Source organism: Vombatus ursinus, unplaced genomic scaffold, assembly GCF_900497805.2.
Source record: "Vombatus ursinus unplaced genomic scaffold, bare-nosed wombat genome assembly UNPS02014935.1, whole genome shotgun sequence".
In the NCBI taxonomy this organism is placed as follows: Eukaryota; Metazoa; Chordata; class Mammalia; order Diprotodontia; family Vombatidae; genus Vombatus; species Vombatus ursinus.
In genome coordinates this window covers 1,133,932-1,161,059 of record NW_020954713.1, presented here as the reverse complement: position 1 = coordinate 1,161,059, position 27,128 = coordinate 1,133,932, and the positions used below count along the sequence as shown (strand labels likewise).

The following is a 27,128-nucleotide window of genomic DNA, read 5'->3' as shown; positions in this document are numbered from 1 at the left end:
TCTAAATGGCATCCCTGAGTGAAACAAGGCTGGCAAATGAAGACCAGCTTACCAAAGCCAGAGCTGGATACACTTTTTTCTGGAGTGGTCATCATGATGAGGAGCTCTGTGAAGCTGGTATGGGTTCTGCAATCAGATCTAATCTAGTCAATGAGCTTGTACGCCTCCCAAATAGAGTGAATGACAGATTCATGACAATGCATTTGCCACTTGCAGGAAAGTGCCACGCCACCATCATCGGTGCATACACTTCCATCATGATGAACCCTGATTAGGCCAAAGAAAAATTTTATGAAGACCTGAAGACCTTCATCATCAATGTGCCAAAAAAGGACAAGCTTGTAATTCTGGGTGACTTTAATGCCAGAGTAGGCACAGACTATCAGAAATGGCAGGGAGTCCTTGGGAGGAATGGAGTTGGAAACAGCAATAGCAACAGTCACTTACTACTGAAGTCTTGTGTGTCTCGTAACCTTCTCATCACCAACACTGTCTACCTGAATGCAATAAAACTTCCCGGATGCACCCTCACAGCAAACATTAGCATTTGATAGATTATGTATGTCATTGTAAGGAGAAGGGACAGACAGGATGTGAGAATGAAGAAAGTGATGTGCAGAGCAAGGTGCTAGACCAATTCTAGACTTATCCTCTCTAAGCTAAACATTTGAACAAAACAAAAGCAATGGCCCTGAGACAAGACTACTAGAAGACTTAATGTCAACAATTTGGAGCACTTCTCTGAATATGAACAGTTTGTTGATTCTCTTAGCACTTTCTCAGTCACCAGTGGAGCACAGCAAGTCTGAGTGCTTGCTCCCATGCTTTTCAGCCTGATGTTTTCAGCGATGTTGTCAGATGCCTTCTGTGATGATGAAAACAGCATCAAGGTCACTGATGTAAATGATTTGATTTGAAAAGGAGAGGAGGGAGAGTTGGTGTTTGACTTTTTGTTCACAGATGAACAATTGCACTTAATGCAGCATCTGAGTCTGAGATACAACAAAGTACGGATTGGTTCCCTGTTGCTTGTGCTAATTTTGGCCTGACAATGAACACCAAGAAGATAGGTTCTCCACCAGCCAGCACCACATGGAATCATCAGTAACACCACATGGAGAAATTTTGAATGTTGTGAATAAGTTCACTTACCTTGGCAGTATACTTTCCAGGGATATACACACAGATGATGAGATTGAAGCCCACATTGATAGAGTTAATGCAGTGTTTGGGAGGCTCCAAAGGAAAGGGTGGGAGAGAGGAGGGATTAGGCTGCTTACCAAACTGAACGTCTACAGAGCCATTCTGCTGCCCTCGTTGTATGCCTATGAAACTGGACAGTCTACCAGCACCATGCCAGGAAACTGAATTGCTTCCATTTGAACTGTCTTAGGAAGATTCTGACGATCACCTGGCAAGATGAGGTACCAGACACCGAGGTCCTTTCTCAAGTTGAACCGCCAAGCATTCAAACGCTACTGCAGAGAATGAAACTCTGATGGGCTGGTCACATTGTTTGAATGCCAAACATACATTTGTCTAAAAGATTATTTTATGGAGAACTATGCAAGGCAGGCGCACACACAGAGGTCAGAAGAAGTGATATGAGGACACTCTCAAGGTCTCTTTGAAGAACTTTGGAATTGATTGTGTGACATGGGAGGTACTGGCACAGGACCGTCTAGCATGGCATGCCCTCATCAAAGAAGGTGCTGTGCTCTGCCAGGGAAGCAGAATTGCAGTAGCTAAAAGGAAATGTGAGATGCATGAATTTAGAGATGGCTTCACTCCAAACGTTCACATGGACTATTTGTGCCCCACTGTGGTAGAGTTTTCCGAGCTCATACTGATCTGATCAGCTCCATTTGGACACAGTGTACCTTGACTCCAACACAATGATGTCATTTTGGTCCTCTGAGCACAAAAAACAATAACCACCTACGTGAGAGGCTCTGTGCTAAGTGTTTAATAAATATCTCATTTTACCTTCATGTTATTATCCCCATTTTATGGATGGGAAACAGGAAAACTGAGGTTAAGTGACCTGCCCAGGGTTAGAAAGTTGGTGCATATCTGGGGCTGAATTTGAAATCAGGTTTTCCTGACTACAGGCCTAGTGCTCTGTGCACTATGGGGCCACCGAGCTGCCTTCCTTTGTACATTTCACACTGTAAATATCGGTTATTATTAACCTAACTAAAGGAGAGATAGGTTTAGAAGAAAGAGGAAAGTGGGGAGTTGGGGGGGAATAGAGATGGCAGTCTCATAAAATAGCAGAAAGAGCACTGGATTTGGAGTCAAAAGACCTGACCTAGACTGAGTTCTGTCACTTACTGGCTGTGTGAATGCTAAGCAAGTCACTTTTTAATCCTGGGCCTCAGTTTGTTCATCTGTAAAGGGGGGGGAGTTGTATTCAATGGTCCTCCTGCTCAAAATCCTTGTTGTTCTTGTTTGGTCATTCAGTCATGGCTGATTCTTTTCCTCTTGATTTCAGGGCCGTTTTTTTTTTCATTTTGCCACCTAGCTGCCCCCTTTTTTTTTTTTTCATGGCTGATTCTTCATGATCCCATGGACCATAGCATGCCAGGCCCTTCTATCCTCCACTATCACTGGAAATGTGTCCAAGCTCATTTTTGTTGCCTCCATGACACTGTCTATCCATCTCATCCTCAGCTGTCCCCTTTTCCTTTTGCCTTCAATCTTTCCCAACATCATGGTCTTTTCCAATGAGTCCCATCTTTTCATTATGTGGCCAAAATATTTAAGCTTCACCTTTGGTATTGAACCTTCCAGCAAACAGTCTGAATTAAGTTCTTTAAGTATTAGCTGATTTGATCTCCTTGCTATCCAAGAGATTCTCAAAAGTCTTCTTCAACACCACATTTCAGGGCTCAGCTTTCCTTATGGTCCAACTCTCCTAGTCATACATTGCTACTGGAAAAACCATAGCTTTGACTATATAGACCTTTGTTGGCAAGATGATGCCACTGCTGTCCAGATTTGCCATAACTTTCCTTCTGAGGAGCAAGAATCTTCTAATTAGATCTCCACCATTTTTGTCTTTTATCATATCCATTTATGCATGAAACTTTCCTTTGATATCTCTAATTTTCTTGAAGAGAGCTATCTTTTCCATTCTATTGTTGTTTCCGGTCCCTCCCCTCCATTTCTTTGCATTGCTCATTTAAGAAAACCTTATCTCTCCTTGCTACTCTCTGGCATTCTACATTCAGTTGGCTCTATCCTTCACTTTCTCCTTTACCTTTCACTTTCTTTCTTTTCTCAGCTATTTGTAAAGCCTCATCAGATAACTATTTTGCTTTCTTGCTCTTCTTTCTCTTTGGAATGTTTTTGGTTGCTGCCTCCTGTATAATATTGCGAACCTTTGTCCATGGTTCTTCAGACACTCTACCTACCAGATCTAATCTCTCAAATCTATTTATCACCTCTACTTCATATTCATAAGGAATATTATTTAGGTCGTACCTATATGGTCTGATGATTTCCCCTATTTTCTTCAATTTAAGTCTGAATTTTGCAATCAGAAGCTCATGATCTGAGACAGCTCCAGGTCTTGTTATAACTGACTGTATAGAGCTTCTTGTTTGATCATAGGATCAGTGGTTATCTTGACAAAACTCTAGTAGTCTCTGCCCTGCTTCAAGGCCAAACTTGCCTGTTATTCCAATTATCTTTTGATTTTTTACTTTAGCATTCCAATCTCCTATGATGGCCTTTTTTTGGTGTTATTTCTAGACGATGACGTAGGTCTTCACAGAAATGATCAACTTTGGCCTCTTCAGCATCAGTGGTTGGATTACTGTGATGTTGAAAGGTTTGTCTCGGATTTGAACTGATATCATCGTCATTTTTGAGATTATACCTCAGTACTGCTTTTCTCACCCCCACCTTTTTTTTTTTTAACTAAGAGGGCTACTCCATTTTGTCTAAGGGATTCTTGCCCACAGTAGTACATGTAGTGATCACCTGAATTAAATCCACCCAGCCCCATCCATTTAAATTCACTGCCACCCAAGATGTCGATGTTTAAGCTTTCCATCTCCTATTCGACCACATCTAGCTTACCGTGGTTCCTAGATCTTACGTTCCAGGTTCCTATGCAATGTTGATTTTTACAGCATCAGACTTTCCTTTTGTCACCAGATGCATCCACACTTGAGCTTTCTTTTAGCTTTGGTCCAGCTGCTTCATTAGTACTGGAGCTACTTGTAGTTGTTCTGGGCTCTTCCTCAGTGGTGTATTGGGCATTTTCCAACCAAGGGGTTCGTCTTCTGATGTCATCTCTTTTATCATTTTGGCACTGTCCATGGAGTTTCCTTGGCAGAGATACTGGAGTGGTTTGCCATTTCCTTCTCCTGTGGATCATTTTTTGTCAGAACTCTCCACTATGATCTGTCCATCTTGGATAACCTTGCATGGTATGGCTCATAGAGCTGGGGTTCGGGTGGGGGGCTCAAAATCCTATGAGTCTGTAATTAGGCAAGAGAAGGAAGGTTCCTGAGGGAGCTAGGGCAGAACTGTACATAGGAGGCAATAAATAAACATTTGTTAAATTCAGGGTGCAGACCCGAGGGAAGGAGAAATTATTTACAAGGCAGGCAAGCATTGGAACAGATAATGAGTACAAGTCTAGCTTTGGCGATAGTTCTTACTCATCCCTATTTTAGTCTGAGTCCCAACATCTCATTCCTTAAATCTAGTCCTTTCTTAGGGTTTTATTACCTAAAAACTGAAGGTAATGGGGCAACAGGATGGGTTCTGGAGGCCTTGTCCCACTCTGCCCCTCTAGGGTTCTGACCTTCCTAGGTTGGGGGGAAAGAGAAAATCCTCTACATACATTTCTCTATGTATTTACATAGAGAAAGAATGAATAGTCCAAGTATCAAAGGTGGCTAAGTGACCTGCAGGACTGGTGAGTGCCTCTGGAGGGTGGGGTTGAGGTGATTGCCTGAAGCAAGGCAGAGAAGGAGGGAGTTATCCATGGAAGGAGGGTCTAAAATTCCAGTCTGGGGCTCCTGACTTGGTTCTGAGCTGGGCTGACTCTTAGCTCTAGAGATTCCGTTCTGGGGTAAATTCTGGGCACTGCAGTGACCCCAAATGGCCAGGGCTGAGCTCTGTCCTCCAAACTGGCATCTAGTCTGAATCCTGGTCTCTACTTTAGGGCAGGCTCTGGTCTTCAATTTGGGCTCTATTCTGGTTTGCATTCTGAACTTTCTGGGATGGGTTCTGGGCTTGACTCTGATCTCTGGTCTCCTCCCTGGACTGGGTTCTGGTCTTGACTCTGAGCTTTGGGCTCTCTGGGCTGGGTTCTGGTTTAGTTGTGGCTCCCTGGTCACTGGCCTATGCTCTAGGTTCTGAGTTCTCGCCAGGCACTCGGCACAGAGGGAATTGTAGGACTGGGATCAGTCAGTCTGGCAGAAAGTACCCCGCAGGGAGGGGCTTGGAACTCTCTTCCCTCCTCAGTTTGGGCTCACAGAAGCCTGATGAGCTTTCGGATCCCCCGCCCCTCACCAGTCCTTACACTACTATTGGTCCTTCCGGAACCCTATGGCTGATGATTGGCTGATGCAGTTGCCAGTTCTAGTCCCGGGTTTATTAAGGAGAACATCGTATTCTGTCTGAGGCTCCGGCGTCGGGGCCAGGAGCAGTTCAGGTAGGAGAGTTTGGAATTCCCGATGGGACTGGAGGGAGGGAGACACGGGAGGATCGGAAGAACCAGGGATGGGGATGTAAGAGTTGAGGGGGCAGAAGATGGGGGGCGGGGAGAGGTGGGGACCTAGGGTTGGAGGTTTGAGATCGCATGGACTGAAGATCTGGGGCGGAGAGTTGGGGGCGGGGGCCCGAAGTGGGGCTGCGCTGGGGAAGACTGGAGTGGTGAGGGCCCATGGAGTAGATGAGGGTGGGAATGGGATTGCAAGTTCAGCCCAGTTCAGGGAGTATGTCCTAGGCAGGTCGTCTTCCCTGGAAGTTTTGAGGAGAAGGGTACGAGGGAGGCCCTTGAGGGGAGTGGGCTCTCAAAGACGTTCCAGGAAGGACTGAGGAGCTGGATAGGAAGAGTCTGCTCTATTTTTGTCACCCCCAGTAGGAGAGGATGTGATTACCCATCCTTGTGACTGGACGGGGATGGGAAGAAGTGCGTGTTGAGGTGGGGGGAGGTTGTTAAGCCTTTGTCCTAAGAGAAGGAGGGGGCTGGCTGGGGTGGGGGGTGTCTTGGAAGCCTCCGACCATGTTCCTACTCCTTCCTCAGGTAAGGGCAGGGGCTTACACCTGGAAGCCTATAATGCACAGCTTCCTACCAGGGGTTGGTACCAGACCTCCTCTGCTTAAGCTAGCAGATGCTTTGATATTGCCTATCTCTTCCCCTCAGCCCTGGAGACCAGGCCTGGGGGGGGGGGGGGTGCCCTAACCTCTCCGGAAGCTGGGGCCTGGGAAGCAGCCCCAGGGGCCCTGAGAGACAATGGGCAGGCGGATGAAGCCGCCTAGCCAGGAAGGAAGAATCTGTCCCTTCCGTCCCCTCCCACTCCGAGGGATAGTGAGGGAGCTCTAGGGGGGCTTGGGACATCAATGCCTGAATGGGGTGGGGCCTCACTGAGGTCAGTTCTTACAGTCCTTCCTGCAGGAAGGGAAAAGCCAGGCTTTCTTCCTCTGATCTTCAGGTGGGCAGCCTCTAATACCTTTGGGCCCTTCATAATAGGGTCTGAGACAACTATCAAGGTCTTAGGACTACAGGGTTTAGGGCTGGAAAACAGGAGCAAAGTCTTCTAGTCTACTCATGTAATAAAAGGGGAAAGGGAAACTCAGTAGGGAGAATATTTGCCTCAAAGTATTCAAATATGCAGATAGGAGATAGAAGTCTGTAGCTGCAGACACCCCCCCATTGGAAAGAATGCTAGTCTTCAAATCCTAGCTCTTTCTGCCATTTATCCTGATAAGTAATTTTGCCTCTGGAATCGCAGTTTCTTTATCTGTAAAATGGTAATAATAATATCTACTCTACTTAACTCTCTGGGTTGATGGGAGGAAAGCACTTTGTAAAACCTTGGAAGTGTGAGCTATAAGAATTCATCCTCTCATCAACAGTTAAGGCCTTTCTTCCTCCTTCTTCCTCCTTCCCCCTCCCCAACTTGTCACCCAGTGATAACAGCAGTTCAGGATCCCAAAATAGCTGGCAGGGCCCTGGGAGTCATGATGGGCTAATGAGGGGCTCTCAGGCAGCAGCATCCGGCTTCCTTGACAGCCTAGGGCAGGGGGTAGGCGGGTGAAGCAAGGGAAGCTGTTTACCAAAATCGGGGCTTGGATCCCACTCTGATACACACATATACACACAGGGACATGCTCTATAAAGTGATGGGGTGGGGAGGTGGGTGGTATCATATGACACTGACTAGGCGGCGGTGGTGGTGGTGGTGGGGAGAGAGGGCTGTGTTCTTCACACATACACCACTGAGTTCACAGAATCCTAGAATCTCAGCCCTGTTTGAGACCTCAGAGGCCTTAGTGGTCCTGTAACCTCTATTCAAGAATTCTAGTTTACTATTAGAGACAGCCAGTTCTATTGAAAGGGGTTGGCCCAGAGAGCCAGAGTCCAAATCAGACCCTGAACTCCTTCCTCCTCCCCTCCAAACCCCAAATAGGCTCAGCCCCTGAGCTGTTACTGCCAGAGACTGATCAGCTCCAGGTATTTTTGGTCCTGTTTCCTCTGGCCTTTGGCATCTGGCTTTGCAAAACCGGAGCCATCGCCACTGGGGAGCAGGGGTGCGGGGAGGGGGAGGGTCACTTGCTCTGACCAGATGAAGGAATCAGGGAGGCTAGAATGGAAGACTCCTGACTGGAGGCAAATTGAATGGGGTCAGATAATTAATTTGTCCAAATCAAATGACTTGTTATGAATCTGTTTGTTTTATCTGGGACTGTGAACTGGGGATACAAGAACGCACATTTATATAGGTTTACAAAGCATTACACATTATAACCCAGACCCTAATCCCAAGCAGCTTCCAACATGGCATCTAACTAGGGAGGAAAAAGTAAACAAATAATTCTGCTGCTAAGGAGGGTGAGAAGTGTAGAGGAGAGAGATGAAGGCACCTGGCTGAGAGTCATCCAAGAGGCACGTTCTTTCCTGCAGCTGGGTCAGAGAAGGCTTCAGGCAGTAGTTGGCACTTGAGTTGGCCCAGGTGAGGGTGGAGCTTACAGGGTGTTGGGGAGGATGACCCTTGGGAGACCCAGCATCAGCATCCATCTCTTGGGTCTAGGTCCCTCCCCTCCTTCCCCCTTGGTGCCTGCCTGTCCAGCTTCAGGGAGCTGGCACGTTTCCAGATGAGACTGGAATGTCTGAACTATGTATCACTAGCTTGGACAGGGGAGGAGTCTCAGATCCTTGTTTTTTCTACTGGCCCCAGCATTCCTGATCTCCCCCTGGTGAGGCAGGGTGGACCCAGCTCCCAAAGACTGTCTTCTTGACCCTGTGGCTGTTTTGGCTGCTTAGAGAGCGCAGGCTGCAGTTGCAAACAGATGTTCCAGCACCCTTGGCTTTGTATTGTGTGCTCAGCTGTTCCTTTTGGCCTCCTCCCTGATTCTGGGCAGTGAAGTCACTTCTCCCATTTCCAGGATGTTAGACTCACACATTGTTCCAGCTGAGAGGGCAGGGAGAGGCCAGCTTCTTTGTGTATAGATAGGGAAAGGGGCCCAGAAAAAAAAGGAGGGACTCCCCTAAGGCCAGTATTGCAGTCAGAACTGGAACTCAGTTCCTTGGGTCCCAGGCTGGACCTTTCCTTCCCTTCTAGCTGGTGAGAGTACTGGACATAAGTGCCCTTGGAGGTTAGGTCTCTTGGGAAGCCAAGGCTTGGATGTTCTCTGCCTACAGCCTTCCTCCCCTCTCCTCCTGCTTGCCTGGATGCTTCATAATGACTCATTTGTAGAAAATGTCCTTAGACCTTTCATCCCAGAATCATGAGATTTTAGAGCTGGGAGGGATCTTGAATGTTTTCTAGCTCAGACCCCTTCCCCCTACCCCACAGCTGGGGTACAGAGAAGGGGGGTGATTTACCCAAAGTTAAGGAGGTTTTTTAAGCATTTTACAGGCAAAATAAATTTGACTTTCTTTCAGAAGCATGTATAAATATGGTGACCAGTTCTTTCTAGGTCATGCAATCATAGGGGAAGGAAGGATTAGGCATTTAGATATCATGTGCCAGACACTGTGTAAGTGCTTTACATATATGATCTTCTCCAGCAGGGTCCTTGGAATCAAGGCAGAGGTATGATTTGAACCCAGGTCCTCTGCCTCCAAATCGAATGTTTATTCCTTCTGTACCATGTAATTGACAGTACAAGCATTGTAATCGACAGCATAAGCATTATGGTTCCTACTTTTCAGAGGAGAAAACTGAAGTTCACTAGGTAAATCTCCTTAGGTAAAAGGCAAGAAACTGCCAAGGCTGGACTTGAATCTGGGTGTTGCAATTTTTAGCACCAGGACAGTTCTTCCTAACTAGGCAGCTCGTGGTACAGTGGACAGAGGTGCTCAGCCCGGAGTCAGGAAGACCTGAGTTCAAATCTTTGCCTCAGACACTTACTAGCTGTGCAACCTTGGGCAAGTCACTTAACTCTGTGCCTCAGTTTCCTCAACTGTAAAATGGGGATAATATTAGCACCTACTTCCCAGGGTTGTTGTGGGGACTGAATGAGATGTTTGTAAAAAACAAAACAAAACAAAACAAAAACGACTTCACCTAGGATAGAGGAAGAGCTTTATAAATGCTCATTCCTCCCCTCCCCCTACCATACTGTGCTATCTCTCAAACAGATCAAACATTCAAGCATGGTTATAGGAGCCAGTTTTCTACCTGTGCTCTTCTACCCCCTTGGTTTCTGGCTCCCTGAAGGTGACATAAGTCCTTTGGGATACCTACTAGCCTCAGCAGTAATTGAGTTAATAATAATTGGGATGGGGGGGAAGGATCTTGGTTTTGAATCTGTGATGTCATCAGCATAGGGGATTCCTGGTGTGGAGAGTCCTTCCACCCATGCAAATTGACAGCTGTTTTGTAACTTTTAATCTTAGAGAATTTCCTGAGAAACTTTCTGAGTTTTAATTCATGAAGAAGTTAAGTGACTTACCCTTCGGTCACACAGATAGTAAATGTCAGACTTGAAACTGAGGTCTTCCTGACTCTAAGGCTGACTATTAGATCATGCTGCATCTCAGCCTTTTTTTTTTTTTTGCCAAATCTGTGATTTATTTGGAAACTGTCTACTAATACAATAATTAGCACCTGCTTTGCAACCTGTGTTCCTGGGCATTAAGTGATTTGCCAAGATTCATTTAGAGTAATATATTTTTTTAAATGGGTAGCCATGGTATATAGGTTTGGATGCTGCATCTGGTTGCTGAGGTTTGGATTCAGGTTCTGCTGTTTGTTAACTGTGTGACCCTGAACATTTCTTTTCCCCTTTCTGGGCCTCAGTTTCTCCATATGTAAAATGAAGGGGTTGGACTCAGTGGTTCCTAAGGTCCCTTTGAACCTCAAATCCCCTGATATAGCTCCCATTTCCATGTGAGTTTGGAGCAGGCAGTGTTTTCTTTACAATAACTCTGTGTAATAGGTCCACTCCATTTTTAGAGAAGGAAAGTGGAAGTTTCCTTCCTTTAGCTAGGAAGCTCTGGAGCTAGGAATTGAACCTGGGTCTTGTGACTTAAGTCACACGTTCTTGTTGCAATGGCCAAAGGCCCAGTGTGGGGTGCGTGTTCTGACTGAGCTCTAATTATGCTTACTAGAGGTATCAGATTCTAGCTGCCAGAGACAGCCGTACCTGGAGGCCGCTTCAACCACTTAGAATTCACATCCTGTTTCCTACTTACTTTTCCAGCCCTATTATGCTTTCCTCCTCTTCATGCCTCTGTGGTCCCTCCAGACTAGCCTTCTGGCTATTTCTTGAACATGATTCTCCATCTCCCCTCTTCAAGCATTTGCACAGGCTGGTCCCTTGTCTAGAGCACATCTCCTTTTTGTCTCTGACCCTTAGAATCCTTTGTTTCCTTCAAAGCTCAGCTTAGGTTCCTCCTGCCCCCCCCCAACATGAGACTTTTCCTCACCCTCCCCACTGTCAGGGCCTCCCCTGGCCCCTATTACTATGTATTTACTTCATTAACATTTAGTACATACTCATATATGCATATGTTGTTTTCCCCCAAGGAATATAAGCTTCTTGAAGGCAGGAACTATTTAATTTTTCTCTTTGTATTTCTAGCACCTGGCCTACAAATGGTGCTTAATTAATGCTTGTTGATTGATTTCAAGGATCCTGCTGGGAATAATCCTCATGCCAGCTTGTTTCTCCTCTTCTTCAATGCTGAGAGAGGGGATCTGGGGTAGCCCTAGCGGTATAGGAATCCTTCCAAATCTCATCCCACTCTGCCCCATCAGGAGGTAGGTGACCATGTCCTAGAGGTAGCCAGGTGAGTAGAAAAGGGAACCTGGAAATTCCACTGTACTTCCTCCTTGGAGCCACGGACCTGGGACATGAACTCTCAGCTAAAATGGGAGGGAGTGTCTTTGACAGGGGTCGGGTGGGGAATGGGGTACTCCTTTTAGTCTGGCTTCTTACTGTGCTTGGTTTTAGTCATTTTTTTGGGTTTTTTTTAGGCAATTGGGGTTGACTTGTCCAGGGTCACAGAGCTAGTAAGTATCTAGTAAGTATCAAGTGTTTGGTCTGAGGTCGGATTTGAACTCAGGTCCTCTTGACTTCAAGGCCAGTGCTCTATCCACTGCGCCACCTAGCTGCCCCTGGTTTTAGTATTTAAGGGGGTTGGTACTCCCTGGGGAATCTTCATTTGTAATAGAAATGGAGTTACTGGAACATAGAACGTCAGAGCTGGATGGGACCTTAAAATGTTGCAAGTCAGAGTTGGGAGGAATCTCAGAGATGATCTCATTCAGGGATTCTTAACCCCAAGGGGCTTGAGGTTGGATTTCAAGTCTGTGAACTTGGATGAAGAAAAAAAATTATATTTTTATTTTTACTCATCTCTCACTGAAATTTATCATTTCCTTCAATTATGAGCATAGGTAACAAAACATGATTCTGAGAAGGGGTCCATAGGCTTTACCACACTGACAAAGGGGACTATGCCACAAAAAGGTTAAGGACCCCCAAACTAGTTCAACCCCTTCATTTTACAGAGGAACAAAATGAAGTTTAAACAGGTTGAGTGATGTCCTCAAAATCACACAGGTAGTAAGTGATTCAGAGCAGGGATGTGAACTGTGAGATCTTTCTGACTTCAAATCCAAGGTTCTTTCCATACCCCTCCAAAGAACGCTGCCTTAGGCCAAAAGGCCCCTGGTACTGGAGGGCTGGGGAAGGGGCTCACTGAAGACCCCATCGTTCCAGGGGAGAGGGCAGATTGGGCAGGATCAGAGTTAAACATTTTGTAAACTTGCTGACCTAGGCTAATACCTTTTTTTCCTGCTTGTTCACACAGAAAATGGCAAAGTTTGCCATGAACCAGAACCTGCCAGGTGAGAGGAATTGGGGGCAAGGAAAACTTCCTTCTCTTCCCAAGGGGCTAAAGTGGTTGGGGCTAGCGAAAAGGGCAAGGAAATTCAGGCCGTCCAGGCCATTTCCCTTCTGTAACCAGGAAGGGGAATTGGTGGGAAATGGTGGTTCAGATATTCCCAGCAGGGCATTGCTTTTGCTGTCCCTGGATATGAGTGACCTCTGGGTTCCCCCTCCCCCTAGCCTTTAGGTTTGGCCCTATATTTGTTCCCCAAGTACTTGGGTCTGACCCCATGTCTCCCTTTTTGGTCTCTAGTCCTGACTGTTACTAGTTCTGAATCATGTATCTCTCCCCGCCAGACCTGGGCGGCCCCTTTCTATACAGGGACCAGGATGGTGGGGCTCGAAGTCCATACTCAGTGGAAACTCCTTATGGCTTCCAGCTGGACCTGGATTTCCTAAAGTATGTGGAGGATATTGAAAGTGGGCAGGGTCTCCGTAGCAGAGCACCACTGCCCACCCGTCGACCCCGGGGACCCAGGCCTTCTGGCCCCCGAAGTCCCCGTAGCCCAGGACCCTGGACTTCTACGGAGTCTTTAGCCAGTGAGGATGGACGGGGGTCATCCCAGAGCCTGGGGGAGTCTGGGGGAGCCTTGTCCCTCGCCCCAGCACCTCCCCTTAGCCTCGGCATCCTGCCACCACCATCACCCCAAACAGTCTTAGGGAGAAACCCCAGAGTGGAGAAGACGCTGCTGGAGACGAGTCGGCGGCTGGCACAGGAACAGGAGCAGGTGCCTGTCGGTACCGGACTTGGTCCTGGGCTGGGCTGGAAGAGCCCGCTGAGCTCCGGTCGCAGCAGTCCCGCCCCAGCTGCCAGCCCGGCCCAACTGCAGCATGTCCGGGAGCAGATGGCGGCTGCACTGCGGCGACTTCGAGAGCTGGAGGGCCAGGTGAGATCGCTTCCCGCTCTGCAGCAGCAGCTGCGCACCTTACGTGAGGAGAGGGCTCGTCTGATCGGGGCGGGGCACCAGCTAGGCCCCGAACCCGAGCTCGAGCTCGAGCTGGACTCCGTGGCTCGGCCTGGGAAACTGGCTGAGTTACGCCGGCTGACCGAAAGACTGGCCACATCAGAGAGGGGGACCAAGGCCCGAGCTCAGGCCCAGGGGGCTTCCTGCGAGACGGGCGTGGTAGCAGTACCTGAGACCCGGGAAGTGGGCACATTAATGGCGCTCGAGACGCAGGAGGTAGGTGTGTTGGCAGCATCGGAGACCTGCGAGGCAGGCATACTGGCAACACCCCAGACTTGTGAAGAGGGCACACTGGCAGTGCCTGACACCCACGAGGCAGCCATATGGGTGACAGAGGCGCTTCTGGGAGTGCCAGATGCAGCCGAGCGGGAGCTGGAGATGCTGAAGAACAGCCTGGAACACCAGCGTGGGGTGAGTGCCTTCCTGCAGGGGCGACTCCAGGAGCTCGAGGCCGTTCAGCTCCCGAAGGAAGAGGAGGCAGCATCGCGGTCACGACGACAAGAGGCTGCCACGCAGACCCCTGGCCACACAGTGCAGGTGGCCGTGGCTGACAAGGGCATGCAGGCTGAGCTGGGGCCCCTGGAGCTGAGCCCTGGAGACACTGCCCTCAGTGGGCATGAGGCCCCATGTCCAGTGCCAGCTCAGCACAGCAGGGCCACAGCCCAAGCTGGTAGGTTTGGCTTGCCTCTTGCCTTCTACTCTGCCTGGCGGTGGGCATACCCGAGGGTGGTGCCTGGTCCAACAAGCACACTTTGTCTTTAGGTACCCTCAGATCCATCATGAAGAAGCGGGATGGAGCAGCAGAGCCTGGCTCTGGCCCCAAGAGCTTGCAATTTGTGGGCATCCTCAATGGAGAGTGAGACTCTAGAACCCAATTCCCTCCTCCTGGGCTCTGGGTTCTCTCTTGGTCCCAAGTAAAGAACACTGGATTTGAAATCAGAGGCCTGGCTTCCTGGTCTAGCCCTTCCACTCACTAGTGGTGTGACCTTGGGAAAGTCCCTTGCCATCTTTGGCCTTAGCTTCCTCATCTACAGAAGAGGGGGCTGGGACTAGATAATCTCAAAGGTCCCTTCAACTCTAAATCCTATGATACAGTGCCTGACTTTCCCTAGCTTAGATCCAAGTCCTTCCCTCGTTCTGGGCTATAGCTTCCTTCCATGATTCAAACATGGTATGGGCTTCCTTGGACAGAAGTAGTTTCCTCCTCACTAGAGAATGGTTGATTACTGGTCCGGAAGGTTGGGCAGGGGAGATGCCAGACCAGAAACACATCATACGTCATGCCTGGAAATTACATTCCCTTCTGAGACTTTGAGATTCTCTACTCCTGTTTGGCACTTGGGGCCTCTCCTCTTTGTCTTCCTCCACCCACAAGCCCTTCTCCTGTCAGGTATGAGAGCTCCTCATCCAGTGAAGAGGAAGAGGCCAGTGATGGTGACAGTGATTCAGAGCCAGGGGACCCCGAGGGCTCCTCAGATGACAGCTCTGGCTCTGCTGGCCAGTCCCCACCTCACTCCCCAGTGAGTGGTTCTGGTGTCCAGGGCCAGCCAGAGCCTGCACACGATGCCCCTGGCAGCCGGGAGAAGTGAGTAGGGGTGAAGGGAAGAGTAAGTCAGTTTTTTTCTATCTCTGGGAGGGTCTCCATCCTATCCAAAGTCTTGCTCTGCCCCCTTTCCACCCCTTTAGGAGTCTCTTCCCCGTACCTTAGGGCCCCATTCTCTTCCTTGCTTCAGGTTTGAGCTGAGTCCCCGCCTGAAGGAAGCCTGTCTGGTGCTTCAGAAGCAGCTGAGCCAGCCCAGGGGCAGCCGAGACCGAGAAGGGGTAAGTGCTTGGTCCCCCAAGACCCCTCCCATCAAGGCTCTGAGGAGGTGAGTAGGGCCATGGGCGAAATCTCCTGTTATTTTCTGCTTTTTCATCTCTCTTCACAGACTGCCAGCACGTCACGCCTGGTGCAGCAGGAATGGTTTCGTGTGTCCAGCCAGAAGCACTCCCGCCCTGGTCCTGTGGCAGCCCTCTTGGCAACTCTGAACGCACACTCGCCAGCCTTGCTGGCCCACGTGGTCAACCTGGCCGATGGTAACGGCAACTCGGCCCTGCACTACAGTGTCTCCCATTCCAATTTTGACATTGTACGCCTGCTGCTGGATACTGGTCAGTGGGGCCTGGGGCCTGGCTTGAGGCATGGAGAGCAGGGCTGGGAGCTGGTCAGTGGGCCCTGAAAGTCCAGGTCTAGCTGGAAGTTGTAAGGGGTGTCCACTGAGTATGTACTTTGAACCTGGCCATCTTGGTTCCTGTGGGGAAAGGAGCCACCCAGGTCTGAGGGAAGAGACACATGGTTCAGGAGTCAGGACCAGAGATGGAAGTGGGAGATATGGCTAGGTCTGGTCAGGGGGGGCTGAGAGCTGGGATTTCCATAATTGTCACTGCTTTTCCTTTGGGGGCTTCATTCCATCAACCAGTCTCTTTTGAATAGCTGTTTGTGATGTGGAAGAGGCAATGCCTTTCTATTATTTGGAAGTTTGCATCCTTGGACATGCGAGATGGATCTGCACAAGAGTATAGAATCCAGTGCTAGAATGGGTGTTGTGATTCAGACTCAGGGCTCCAGGAACCCAGAGGAGGGGGATCCATGAGGGTTGCTGGATTAGTCAGAGCCTAAGAGTTCCTGGATGAATCAGATTCCTAGAGCCAGAAAGGAACCTTGGAGCTCTCTACTATAACACCATTCCTCAAACAGGAGTTCTCTTTACAATCTACCCAAAAAGGAGCCCTCCACCTCTGCTTAAATAATTCCAATGACAGCGAGTTCACTACCCAGAAGAATCATAGAATTCAGAAATGGAAAGGGGCATTCAATTCAATAATTCAATTCAAGCAGGACTTACATACTCACATATAGTATATATATATCTACTACATGTCAGCTATTCTAGATGCTAAAGATGCAAGGACAAAAATGAAACCGTCTCTGTTGACAAAGAGTTTACATTGCATTGGTGGGAAACAACATATACCAAGAAAATTAAATATGAAATTTATGTGAAGTTAATTTCTGGGGATGGGCACTAGAAAATAAAAGGATGAGGATAGACTTCATTTATGAGGTGACGTGTGAACTGAGCTTTGAAGGAAGCTAGAGATTCTGAAAACAGGAGGTGAAGAAGGAGGGTATGGGAGACCAACTGAGGCTGGAGATGGAATGAGTGTTGGGGGAACTACTAGTTGGCCCATGTGACTGGATCGTAGTGTGCATGAAAGAAAGAAAATAGCACCTTATTATGCACAATAGGCCTGGAAAGGTGGGCGAGAGCCAGACTCAGAAAAGCTTTATGACCAAATAGGTTTTAGATACCACCTAAGTCCAGCGGAGACAGCTAGGCGGTGCCATGGTGCACCGAGCACTGGACCTGAAGGTAGGGGAGACTCATCTTCCTGAATTCAAATCTGGCCTTAGATTCTTACTAGTTGTGTGACCTTGGGCAAGTCACTTAACCCTGTTTGCCTCAGTATCCCCATCTCTACAATGAGCTGGAGAAGGAAATGGCAAACCACTGCAGAATCTTTGCCAAGAAAACCTTAGATAGGGTCAGGATGAGTTGGACATGATGGAAAAACAACTGAACAACAATGGAAAGTCCATTACTTTCCTTACAGAGTGAGAGCCTTACAGAAGTGAGAGCCCAAATTTGAACTGGGGTCTTCTGGCACCAAATCCAGTGCTTTCCCCCTTTATCTCTGTGGATGATAGGTATTTGATGTTGTTTCATTGTGGGATGACTTTGTTAGGAAGTCCTTCCTTCTATTACGCCAGACTCTGACTGTGTAACTTCCACCCTTTACCCCTGGTTCTGTCCTCTGGGGCCAGGCAGGGTAAGTCTTTCCTCTTCCATATGAAAGTCCTTCAGAGATTGGAAGAAAGCAATGAATCTGAGGATATATGGTTAACCTTTACTGGTGAGGTACAGGGCCTCCCCACTTACATCAGGTTGCCTTTCTTGGGCTTCATGGACTGAAGGGGTGGACTGGGGAGTGGAATAGAATCCCATTCTGTTATTGGGGTTTAGTGAACACATCTCATTTGAACCCCTTTCCAGCATTGTAGACTTACACTCTCCCCTCTTCTCCCCAGATGGAAGAGGCCTCATTCTTTTAGTTTGCCCCTATCTCTAACCCCCCAGGACTATATCAAGCCCTTTTTCCAACTCCCTTAGGTCCCCTCCCCCTTGGAGGGCAGGGCCAGATCCACAGCCTATTCCAGGTATATCCAGAGATGGAAGGATAGGAGGTAGAGCTGGAAGAGACAATCCAGGTTACCTAGTTCAATGCCAGCCTCCCCAGTTTACATAAATGGAAGACACTGAGACCCAGAGAGGTCTGTGTCAGAGGTGGATTTACAAACCGGGTTTTACAAACTGGATGCCTGTCCAGTGCTTATTCTACTATATCATGCTACCTCCTTCCCATAGTCAGAACCTCAGAGCTGGGAGAGACCTCTGAGGCCATCTGGTCCACCTTTCCCCAACTTCTGTATTTTACAGATGGGGAAACTGAGGTTGAGAAGAGGGAAGGGCTTGGCCATGTCAAAGAATTTAAGAATTGGACTTAGTGGGCATCTAATCCAATCTTGAATCAAAAGAAATCCCCCACTATAACACATGTGCTATAACATATACAAATGGTTATCTAGCCTCCTTTTGAAGGCCTCCAGTGAAAGGAAACCCACCACCTCTAGAGGCAGCCCATGCCCCTGTTGGATGGCTTTAATCCTTAGGAAGTTTTTCCTGACATCAGACCTAAATTTGCTTCCTTGTGACTTCCACCCATTGTTCCTGGTTCAGACTTTTGGGGCCAAACAGAAGAAACCTAATCCCTTTCGCACACAACAGCCCTCCTGATACTTGAAAGCAGCCACCATGGCCTCCTGAGCCTTCTTTCCTTCAGAATAAACATACCTAGCTTCTTCAATCGAACCTCATCCGATGTGGACTAGAGGCCCTTTGCCATCTTGATTGTCCTCCTGTAGACACTCCAGTTTTTCAGTGCTCTTAGACTGTGGTGCCCAGAATGGAACCTAGGCTCCAGATGAGGTCTGACGAGGGCAGAGGACGGTGGGGCTATCGTGCGTCTACTGCAAGAAGCTAGGTGCCTCAGTGCAGGCCAAGGTGATGTTAACTTTTCTGGCTGCTGTGTTACTGTGTCTGCAGCTGTTGATTGTTGTTCTGTCATTTCAGTTGTGACCACATTTGGGGTTTTCTTAGCAAAGAGGCTGGAGTGTTTTGCCATTTCCTCCTCCAGCACATTTACAGATAAGGAAACCGAGGCAAATAGGGTTAAGTAACTTGCCCAGGGTCACACAGCTAATAAGTACGTGAAACTAGATTTGAACTCAGGTCTTCCTGACCTCAGGCCTGATGCTCTCTCTACTGTATCACCTAAGTGCTCCTACAGTCCTTTACACCAATCTTTTTTTTTTTTTTTTGGTTTTGCCAGGCAGTGGGGTTAAGTAACTTGCCCAGGGTCACACAGCTAGTAAGTGTCAAGTGTCTGAGGCTGTATTTGAACTCAGGTCCTCCTGATTTCAAGGCCAGAGCTCTATCCACTATACCACCTAGCTGCCCTACACCAGTCTTTTATCAAAACAACCATTGTCTATCCGTGCCTCTCACCTTTTGCCTCCTTATGAAATGGATTTTTTTTGTACCTAAGGTTAAGACTTTACATTTATCCTTATGGAATTTAGTCTTATTAGATTTAGCCCAATGTTTCAGCTTTTCAAAAGTCTTTCAGATCCTGACTCTGTCATCCAGGGTGTTAATTCTGCCCCTGTTTTGTGTCTTCTACAGACTTGATGAGCTTGCCATCTATGTCTTTATCTGGGTCTTTGAAAAAAAAATGTTAAACAGCACAGGGCCAAGGAAAGTTCCCAAGGCCTCCTAAAATGTTGACATTGAACTAAGGACCCTTTGAGTCCAGCCATCCAACCAATTCTGAGTCCATTGGGTTGTATTATCATCTAATCTGTATCTTTCTATCTTTTTTACATCTTCTGTACTTTATCAAAAGGGTGGCTGAAACCTAGACTATACCTACAGTATCCTCATCTACTAGTTTAATAATCCTGCTAAAAAGGGCAGCTAGGTGGCGCTGTGGAGACAAAGCCAGGCCTTGAGTCGGGAAGCTCCATCTTCCTGAGTTCCAACTGTGGCCTCAGATAGCTGTGTGACCCTGGGCAAGTCACTTCAGTTTCCTTATCTGTAAAATGAACTGGAGAAGAAAATGGCAAATTACTCCAGTGTCTTTGCCAAGAAAACCCCAAATGGGGTCATAAAGGGTCAATGACTGAACAACAAACAACAACAAAAAGGAAACAAGACCAGCCTGGCCACGATGAAACCACCATGCTGGCTCTTTGTAATCACTGCTTCCCTTTCTAAATGTTTGACAACCATGTCTTTAATGAGCCATTCTAGATTTTCCCCAGGAATCCAAGTCAAGCTCACCAGCCTATAGTTTGTAGATTCCATTCTCTTCTGTGATAATTGGGACAATATTTGCCCTTTTCTCATCTTGTTTACCCCTCCCATCTTCCATGATCTCTTCATTGTTGCTGACAGTGACTCAGCCATCACATCTGCCCATTCTTTCAGAACCCAAGGATGCAGTTTTTCAGGACCAGGCAGTTAACTCGGCAGTTAAGTGCCTTCTCACTAGCTCCCTACTCATCCTGTATCACAGCTCCCTTTTAGTCATTTTTGTTCTCCTATTTCCAGTGAAACTCAGGTCTCCCAATTCCCAGTCTAGTACTCCATTGGGCATTTATTGGGTGCCATCCCTCCATCTCTATACTGTCCCTTTCTCAATGATGAGGGCAGTGTTGAACTCCAGCCTTCCAGGCAGGACACAGTGAGGTGCCCTGCATTCTGTGCTCCTGCAGTGGCAGGCAGGGCTCAGTGTGATTCTCTAGGTTAACCTTGGGTTGCTGAAGGCAGCTGGAGATACATTGGGACAATGCGCTAAAGTGGGAAGCGATAAATATGAAGTCAGAGGAACTGGGCTTTAGTCATTTAGCTATTTAGGGTCAGAGCTTTAGAGCTGGAAAGTCTCAAGCTCAGCTGACCTCAGACACCATCTAGTCCTACCTCTTCATTTTACTAGTTGGGTGGCTTGGGCCAGATTTTTCCCCTCCCTATGACTCATTTCCCCTGTCTATAAAATGGGGGAGGGGAAGGTTTGGATTCAAATGCTCTTTTAGCTCTAAATCCTCTTGTCCTGCGTTTGAGTCCTTGCTCAGGCATTTACTAGCCAAGGATAAATCACTTACTCTGATCCCCAGTTTTCTCAGCTGTAAAATGCACATGACAAAACATGCATTACCTACCTTTGAAGAAATCACTTTGTAAACCTTAAGGCATGGTGGGAATGGGAGTTATTTACAGAATCTTTTGATATCATTCACACCCTCCCATCTCTAAATCCTATGATATCTAAATCATAATCTGCAGAGGGTGCAACTGATGTGCTGATCCCTGTAGTCCTTGCCTGGAGATGACTGGGTGCTCCTTAAGGTCTGCTGAGAGAGGAAACTTCTCTTCCTCCAAGGCTCTTAAGGCTGTGAACTGTAGTCCCTAGGGAGGTGTCTACTTAGCAGTTTGCCTAGTGAGGCCCTGAGACTAGTACTCCATCCAATGGTACTGGTACTAAGAACTGGGAACTCTCCCTGGTCCTGATACAGTTCCCTGCCAATAATCGTGCCTCGCCTAGGTAACTGTTCCCTTACCTCTGCTCCTCCACTGACCCCTTGCCTCTCAAGAGTCACTGATTCATGCAAACAACAAAAATTGATTGTGCCTAATACCTGCAAGTCATCATGCCGGGCACCAGGGATACAAAGATAAAAAATGACACGGTCATTGGTCTCAAGGAGCTTCTATTCTGCTAGGCAGCGTGGGATTTAAGGGATCTTGGTGGTTTTGTTTTCATTTTATAAATCTGAGCTTAAACACCAAATAACCTGTATTTCCACATACGTAGAATAATAGAAAAAGAGGATTGTATGGAAAATTGCAGATCTTCTCTGTTATGTACAGTTTACATTTCTTTTGAAATATATAATGAATTCAACCTGTAGCTTTCAAAGCTGTCCTGCTTGTCTGTGCCCCCCACCCCCACCCCCTCCTGTTTCTTCTTCCTCTTCTCTTCCCTGCATAATAGCTCTAAATCTCAGAGAGCTAGTTTAGGGCCCTAATTTTACAGGTGAGACTGAGGCTCAGAAAAAAGAAAGGCCATTGTTTTATCTTGTCCGTGTTTAAGGAGTTCACATCTCCACCTGCTGGATCCATGGATCTTGCCTAGTGTGATGTGTGATGAAGCTTACATGCTTGTCCAGTTCTAGCCTGTGCTGTGTGCCCATTCTCTCCCCAGCCTGCAAGATGGTGCGAGCAAAGGCACAGTGACAGGAACGAGAGGCAAAACTGTCTAATTAGACTGGGATGTATAGAGTATATGGGAAGACCTGTGGTGTTGTGGATAGAGGGCTGGCTATGGAATCAGTAAGACCTGGATACAAATCTGGCATCTGACACTTAGTAGTAGGGTGACGTGGGCAAGTCATTCTCCGAGCCTCAGTTTCCTCATTCATAGAAGGGAGATGATTATACCTGCAGTACCTTCCACACAGGCTTGTTTCAAGGCTGAGATGAGATAATGTATGTGAAGTGCTACATAAATGTCAGTAACTATGTGAAGGGAAGTAATATGAAAGAAGAATGGATGGGTAGCATGGAGTCAGATCTTGGAGGGTCTTTAATGCCAGTGTTAGGAGTTCACATTTTATTTGCTAGAAACTAGGAAGATGCAAGAGAGCTGAATGAGGAAGATCCAATCAATCACTCAATTAATCAATCAACAAGCATTTATTCATTGCCTTAAATTGTGCTGGGCACTGGAGCTACAGAGATAAAAATCAAACTGTCTCTACCTTCTACAGAGGAATTCAGGTCCAGTTGTTTAGTGTCTGGGGCCTGGCAGACATGGTGGCAATACTCGAGAAAGGGTAGGTCCTAAAGCTGGGAACCTCCTACCCACATCCATATACCTTATGTATTTTGGACATTTCAGTGTTGGAATCCTACTAAGCTTAGTCCTCTAAGGCCCTCCCAGGGCCTCTCCTGGAGCTTATGGAAGATTTTCAACTCAACAAATGTCTACTGAGTGCCTAGTAGGTGCAAGGCATTGGGTTCAATGTTGAGGGGACATAGTCCGTGCCCTCAGGAAGCTTATAATCTATGGGGGGGGGCAGAATGTGAACACATATAGGACACAAACACAGCTAAGTATAATACAAATGGGGACAAAGAAAAGTCCAGATAATGTTCCTTGGGAAAAGCAGAGGTGGGAGGGAACACTTTCAGTTGGGAAAGCTTCACAAATGGCACCGGGGTTGAGTCTTGAAGGAAGAGGATTTCAATAGGCAGGGATGAGGAATGAGCACAGGAGATGACCTGCACTGTATGGAGAGGCAAAGGATGGTAGATTTAGAGATGGGAGGGTGTGAATGATGTCAAGAGATTCTGTAAATAAGAGTTTGGAGAACGAGCAGCCCAGTTGTATAGAACATGGACTGTGTGAATGGGAGGAATAAAGCTGGAAGGGTAAGTTGAAGCCATGATGAGGTGGCCCTTTTTCCTTTCCAGAGCAGACCCCTTTCCCACATGCACACAGGATCCACTGTATCCCATTTTCTCTAGCAGGTTGCTTCCTCTGTTGTTTCCACTTCAATCTCTCCCTGTCTAATGACTTATTTCTCTACTTCACACAAACATGCCCATGTCTCCCTCACCCTCCAAAGATCCTCACTTGATCCTGCCATCCCTGCTATCTATTGTCCTAGATCTCTAGTCTTTTGTGGATAAACTTAAAAAGGCTGCCTACTGTAGATGCCTTCCTCTTCTCTCACTCTGATCTGAACTCTATGATCTAGTTTCCAAACTCATCATTCAACCAACACTGCTCTCTCCAAAGCTACCAGTGATCTAATCTTCAAATCCAATGGCCTTTTCTCAATCCTGCTTTTAAGTCCTCTCTCATTTGTCCCTCAGAGTAACCCTGTGAAAGTAGATGCTCCTATCATTCCTATTTTATAGCTGAGGAAATTGAAGTTGAGGTTAGATTAATTGCCCAAAGTTACACAGCAGCATCTACCTGAGTCAGGATGTCTACATACCCCAACCACACCCAGGTGTTTCCCTGGTCAAAACCCGTGCTCAGGAAAATACGTGAATATGATGGATAAAACAGATTTTTACTGAGTTGTAATTCCTAATAAGGCAGGATCCAAATTCAGATTTTTCTGACCTCAAGCCTGACCCTCTATCCCACTATGCTACCTAAGCTGCTTACCTCCTTATCCCCATACCTCAAAATTAGAAATTTGTTATTTCTTGAAAATACTAACAGGGTCAGAAATTATGCCTTTTATCAGATGCCTTCTTCTCTGGATTCTGGCTGTGTCCTGGCTGAGGGTGAAGTGCAGGCTGGACGACCACTTATGTTGGGGAGGCTGAGGTGGCTCTTGGTGTACTTTAGACTGGAAGCAGGGCCAACCAGTATTTGGCACATTGCCCAGGATGGAACTTGGTGAAGAAGCCAAGGTAGAAAGAAGGCATTTGAATTACACAAATTTGAAGCCCTTGAGATATTACTGACCAGAAAAAACTTAGTATTCCTACCCCACCAGAAAATGAGGGCCAGAATGGGGCAATAAGGTTGCATGGTCAGTAGCAGAGCTTGGACTCACGAGCCCCGAGCTTCAAGTCCAGTGTTTATCTTCAAGGGCTGTGTGAGAAGATAGGTGTGATACAGAAGTTTGAGATCAGAGGGTAAGAGCTAGGGCATCACCCCCACTTTGTCTTTTCTCCCTTGCAGGAGTATGTGAGGTGGATCATCAGAATAGAGCAGGGTACACAGCCCTCATGCTGGCTGCTCTGGCCTCTGTGGATGGAGAGGATGACATGGATGTAATTAGGAGGCTGTTCAGCTTAGGAAATGTCAATGCCAAAGCCAGCCAGGTGAGACCCCTTCCCTGCTCGTAGAGGGGGCCACAATCTCAACATCCAAGGGATCCAAATGAATCCATCCAGGCTGCTTTAGGGTATCCAGTCTAACAGTACTTCCTTAATCTGATTGGGTGACCATCCTTGGCCCTGGTCTGGTCCCTTCCCCGCTGAGCTGGGATAGGTGCTCCTGGCCCAGACTCTACCCTTGGTTTTTTCAGGCAGGACAGACAGCCCTGATGCTGGCAGTGAGCCATGGTCGGCAGGATATGGTGGCTGCCCTGCTAGCCTGTGGGGCTGATGTGAACCTGCAAGATGAGGAAGGCTCCACAGCCCTGATGTGTGCCAGTGAACATGGGCGTGTGGAGATGGTAAAGCTCCTCCTGGCCCAGCCAACATGTGACCAGGATGTCTTGGATAATGTGAGGCTGGGGCCTGCATGGTGGGGGGAGGAATGGGATTTTGAACACCACCCTCTTCTAACTTGCCCAAAACTCCAACTCCATTTCTCACCTCTTCTCCCTTAATTCGTGGGATCACTGTGGGGCCCATATCACTCTCTCCCTCCCTGAGGCTACAATGGGTCTAGTCTACCCTCAGGAGCTGTCAAGGTCAGTCTCATTCCCCAGGTTAGCTTGTCTCAATTCCTTTTCCTTCCCACAAAGGAAGGCACTAGTGCCCTGGCTATAGCTCTGGAAGCCGGACAGGAAGAAGTCGCTGCCCTGCTGCACGCACACTTAAGTTCAGCTAAACCAGGGCCTTTGGTAAGCCACCTTTTCATGAACCCTACAAAAGATTCTTCCAGCACCCATTATCAACACCCTGTGGAGGAAGGAAGACAAGGCAGATTGTGTTAAGTGGTTTGAAGCTTTATTTGGCAGTATGGGGCAAACTGGAGTAGGAAGTCTGAAGTCAGGTGAACTAGTATAAAGAGACCATTGTAATTATACAGGAAAAAGGTGAAAAGGCTAGGGTAATGACAATGGAAGGGGCCACTATGAAGCATTTCAAAGACATGACAGAATTGGCCACTGGCTAGATTTTGAGGGTGGGGGCGGGCAGTAACATAAGAAGTAAAAAACAACCAGTTTTTTTAACCTTAGCCACTAGAATGGTGGTGCTCTATTAACTATTTTGGGGTTATTTGGTGAAAGGAACGGCAGCATTTTAGACATCCAGATGGTGTTGAACATACACTTGGAAACATGGGGATTTCAGGAAAAATCAGAGCTAAAAATAGAGGTTCAAAGAAGGGAAGCTATGGGAAGGATTGAAAACAGAAAAAGCATAATTAATAGAAGAATAAATCCTCTTGAATAAAGCCTCCTGAATATGGACAGAAAACATTTCAAATTGTTTCAAAAGTAACCTTTTTTGTAGGGATAAGTCAGACAGTTTACTTTTTTTTTTTGTAAAGGGTAGAAGACATCTAAACATATATGCAAGCAAAGGAGAAGCAGCCAGGGGAGACTGAAGTTAAGAGATCACATCTGGAATATGGTCCTAAAGTAGGAGAGGATGGGAGGGAAAAAGAGGTTAAGATTTCATATTCAACACTGCTTATCACAATAGGCACAAGGCTAGTAAATGGGTGGGTTTAGGATATATTGAGGCTGAATAAAAGATGGATGGACTTTCCCATCCCCTTCAATTCATAACTATAACCCTATCTTCCAGACACCACCAGCTTCTCCTGATTCTGAAAGCAGCGATACTGATGACAAGTGTTGTGAGAGCAAGCAGGATGTTGGGCCTATGTGATTGGCCACATCACGTCCCTGGTCCCATCTCAGCTAAATAAGAGTTTGATGCTCTGTTCTCTTTCCACTAACCCACTTGATAGTAAATAGCCTGGACCTGTATAGGCTCCCAGTTAGTGTTCCACAAAGCACCTTATAGTGAAAAGCCTTTTTAAACCAGTGGGAGCAAGCACAAGTGAATCCCAAGGTTCTCAGGAATTAGAGACCTGACTGGAAAATGGAAATGAAGTAGCTCAGGGAAGGGTGAATGTCACCCAGGAATAACTTTGCATTCCCCAGTTCCAGGCTTGTGACTGGCCAACAGATTTACATGAAGAATCTCCAAAAATTATTCCTAGCACTTTCTTATTCTGTGAACTGCGAGTTCTTATTTTCCCCAAGCGTTCCATCTAGCCACCATGCCATTTAAAATGGTTTCTTATTCTTGGTTCCTGTCAATTAAAGCCCTCTAGCTACTACACTCAAGACTCAGAAAGGGAAAAGGATGGTTTCAGTACAAAGCACACCAGTTTGGGCTCAGGTGACCTGTACTTGTGTCTTACTGCAAGGTCAGGCCTCATTTCTGTATATATTCCTCTATATAAGGTCTCTCCTGCTTTAGACCTTACAAAGGCAGAGCAGGTTAGCTCTATGGTCCTCACCCCAGCCCAAGGGTCCTGAATAGCCAGGCCTCAGTTCTGTCCTATTCTGAGGTAGGAGGTCCCCAATCCAATCTGGGGAAACAGAAACTTTCCAATAAAATGCAATTAACTGGTTACATTTTCTGA

At 47.2% G+C, this 27,128-nt stretch overlaps 1 protein-coding gene across 3 annotated transcripts; it reads left to right on the top strand.

Annotated features, from left to right (window-relative positions):
- Window positions 1-5,593: 5,593 nt before the first annotated feature.
- Window positions 5,594-27,118, top strand: KANK3 (KN motif and ankyrin repeat domains 3). 3 transcript variants are annotated; one of them, XM_027844143.1, is made up of 13 exons: window positions 5,594-5,674; window positions 11,325-11,453; window positions 11,670-11,705; window positions 12,509-12,545; window positions 12,883-14,220; window positions 14,313-14,406; window positions 14,941-15,135; window positions 15,284-15,371; window positions 15,479-15,701; window positions 24,474-24,616; window positions 24,823-25,023; window positions 25,267-25,365; window positions 26,279-27,118. In XM_027844143.1, the coding sequence occupies exons 4-13, from the start codon at window positions 12,512-12,514 to the stop codon at window positions 26,360-26,362; spliced, it is 2,499 nt and encodes an 832-aa protein (XP_027699944.1). In that variant the 5' UTR covers window positions 5,594-5,674; window positions 11,325-11,453; window positions 11,670-11,705; window positions 12,509-12,511; the 3' UTR covers window positions 26,363-27,118. The 3 variants fall into 3 exon arrangements, with proteins under 3 accessions (XP_027699944.1, XP_027699943.1, XP_027699945.1); XM_027844142.1 differs by having other exon boundaries at window positions 11,670-11,716; XM_027844144.1 differs by lacking the exon at window positions 11,670-11,705.
- The last annotated feature ends 10 nt before the right edge of the window (window positions 27,119-27,128 follow it).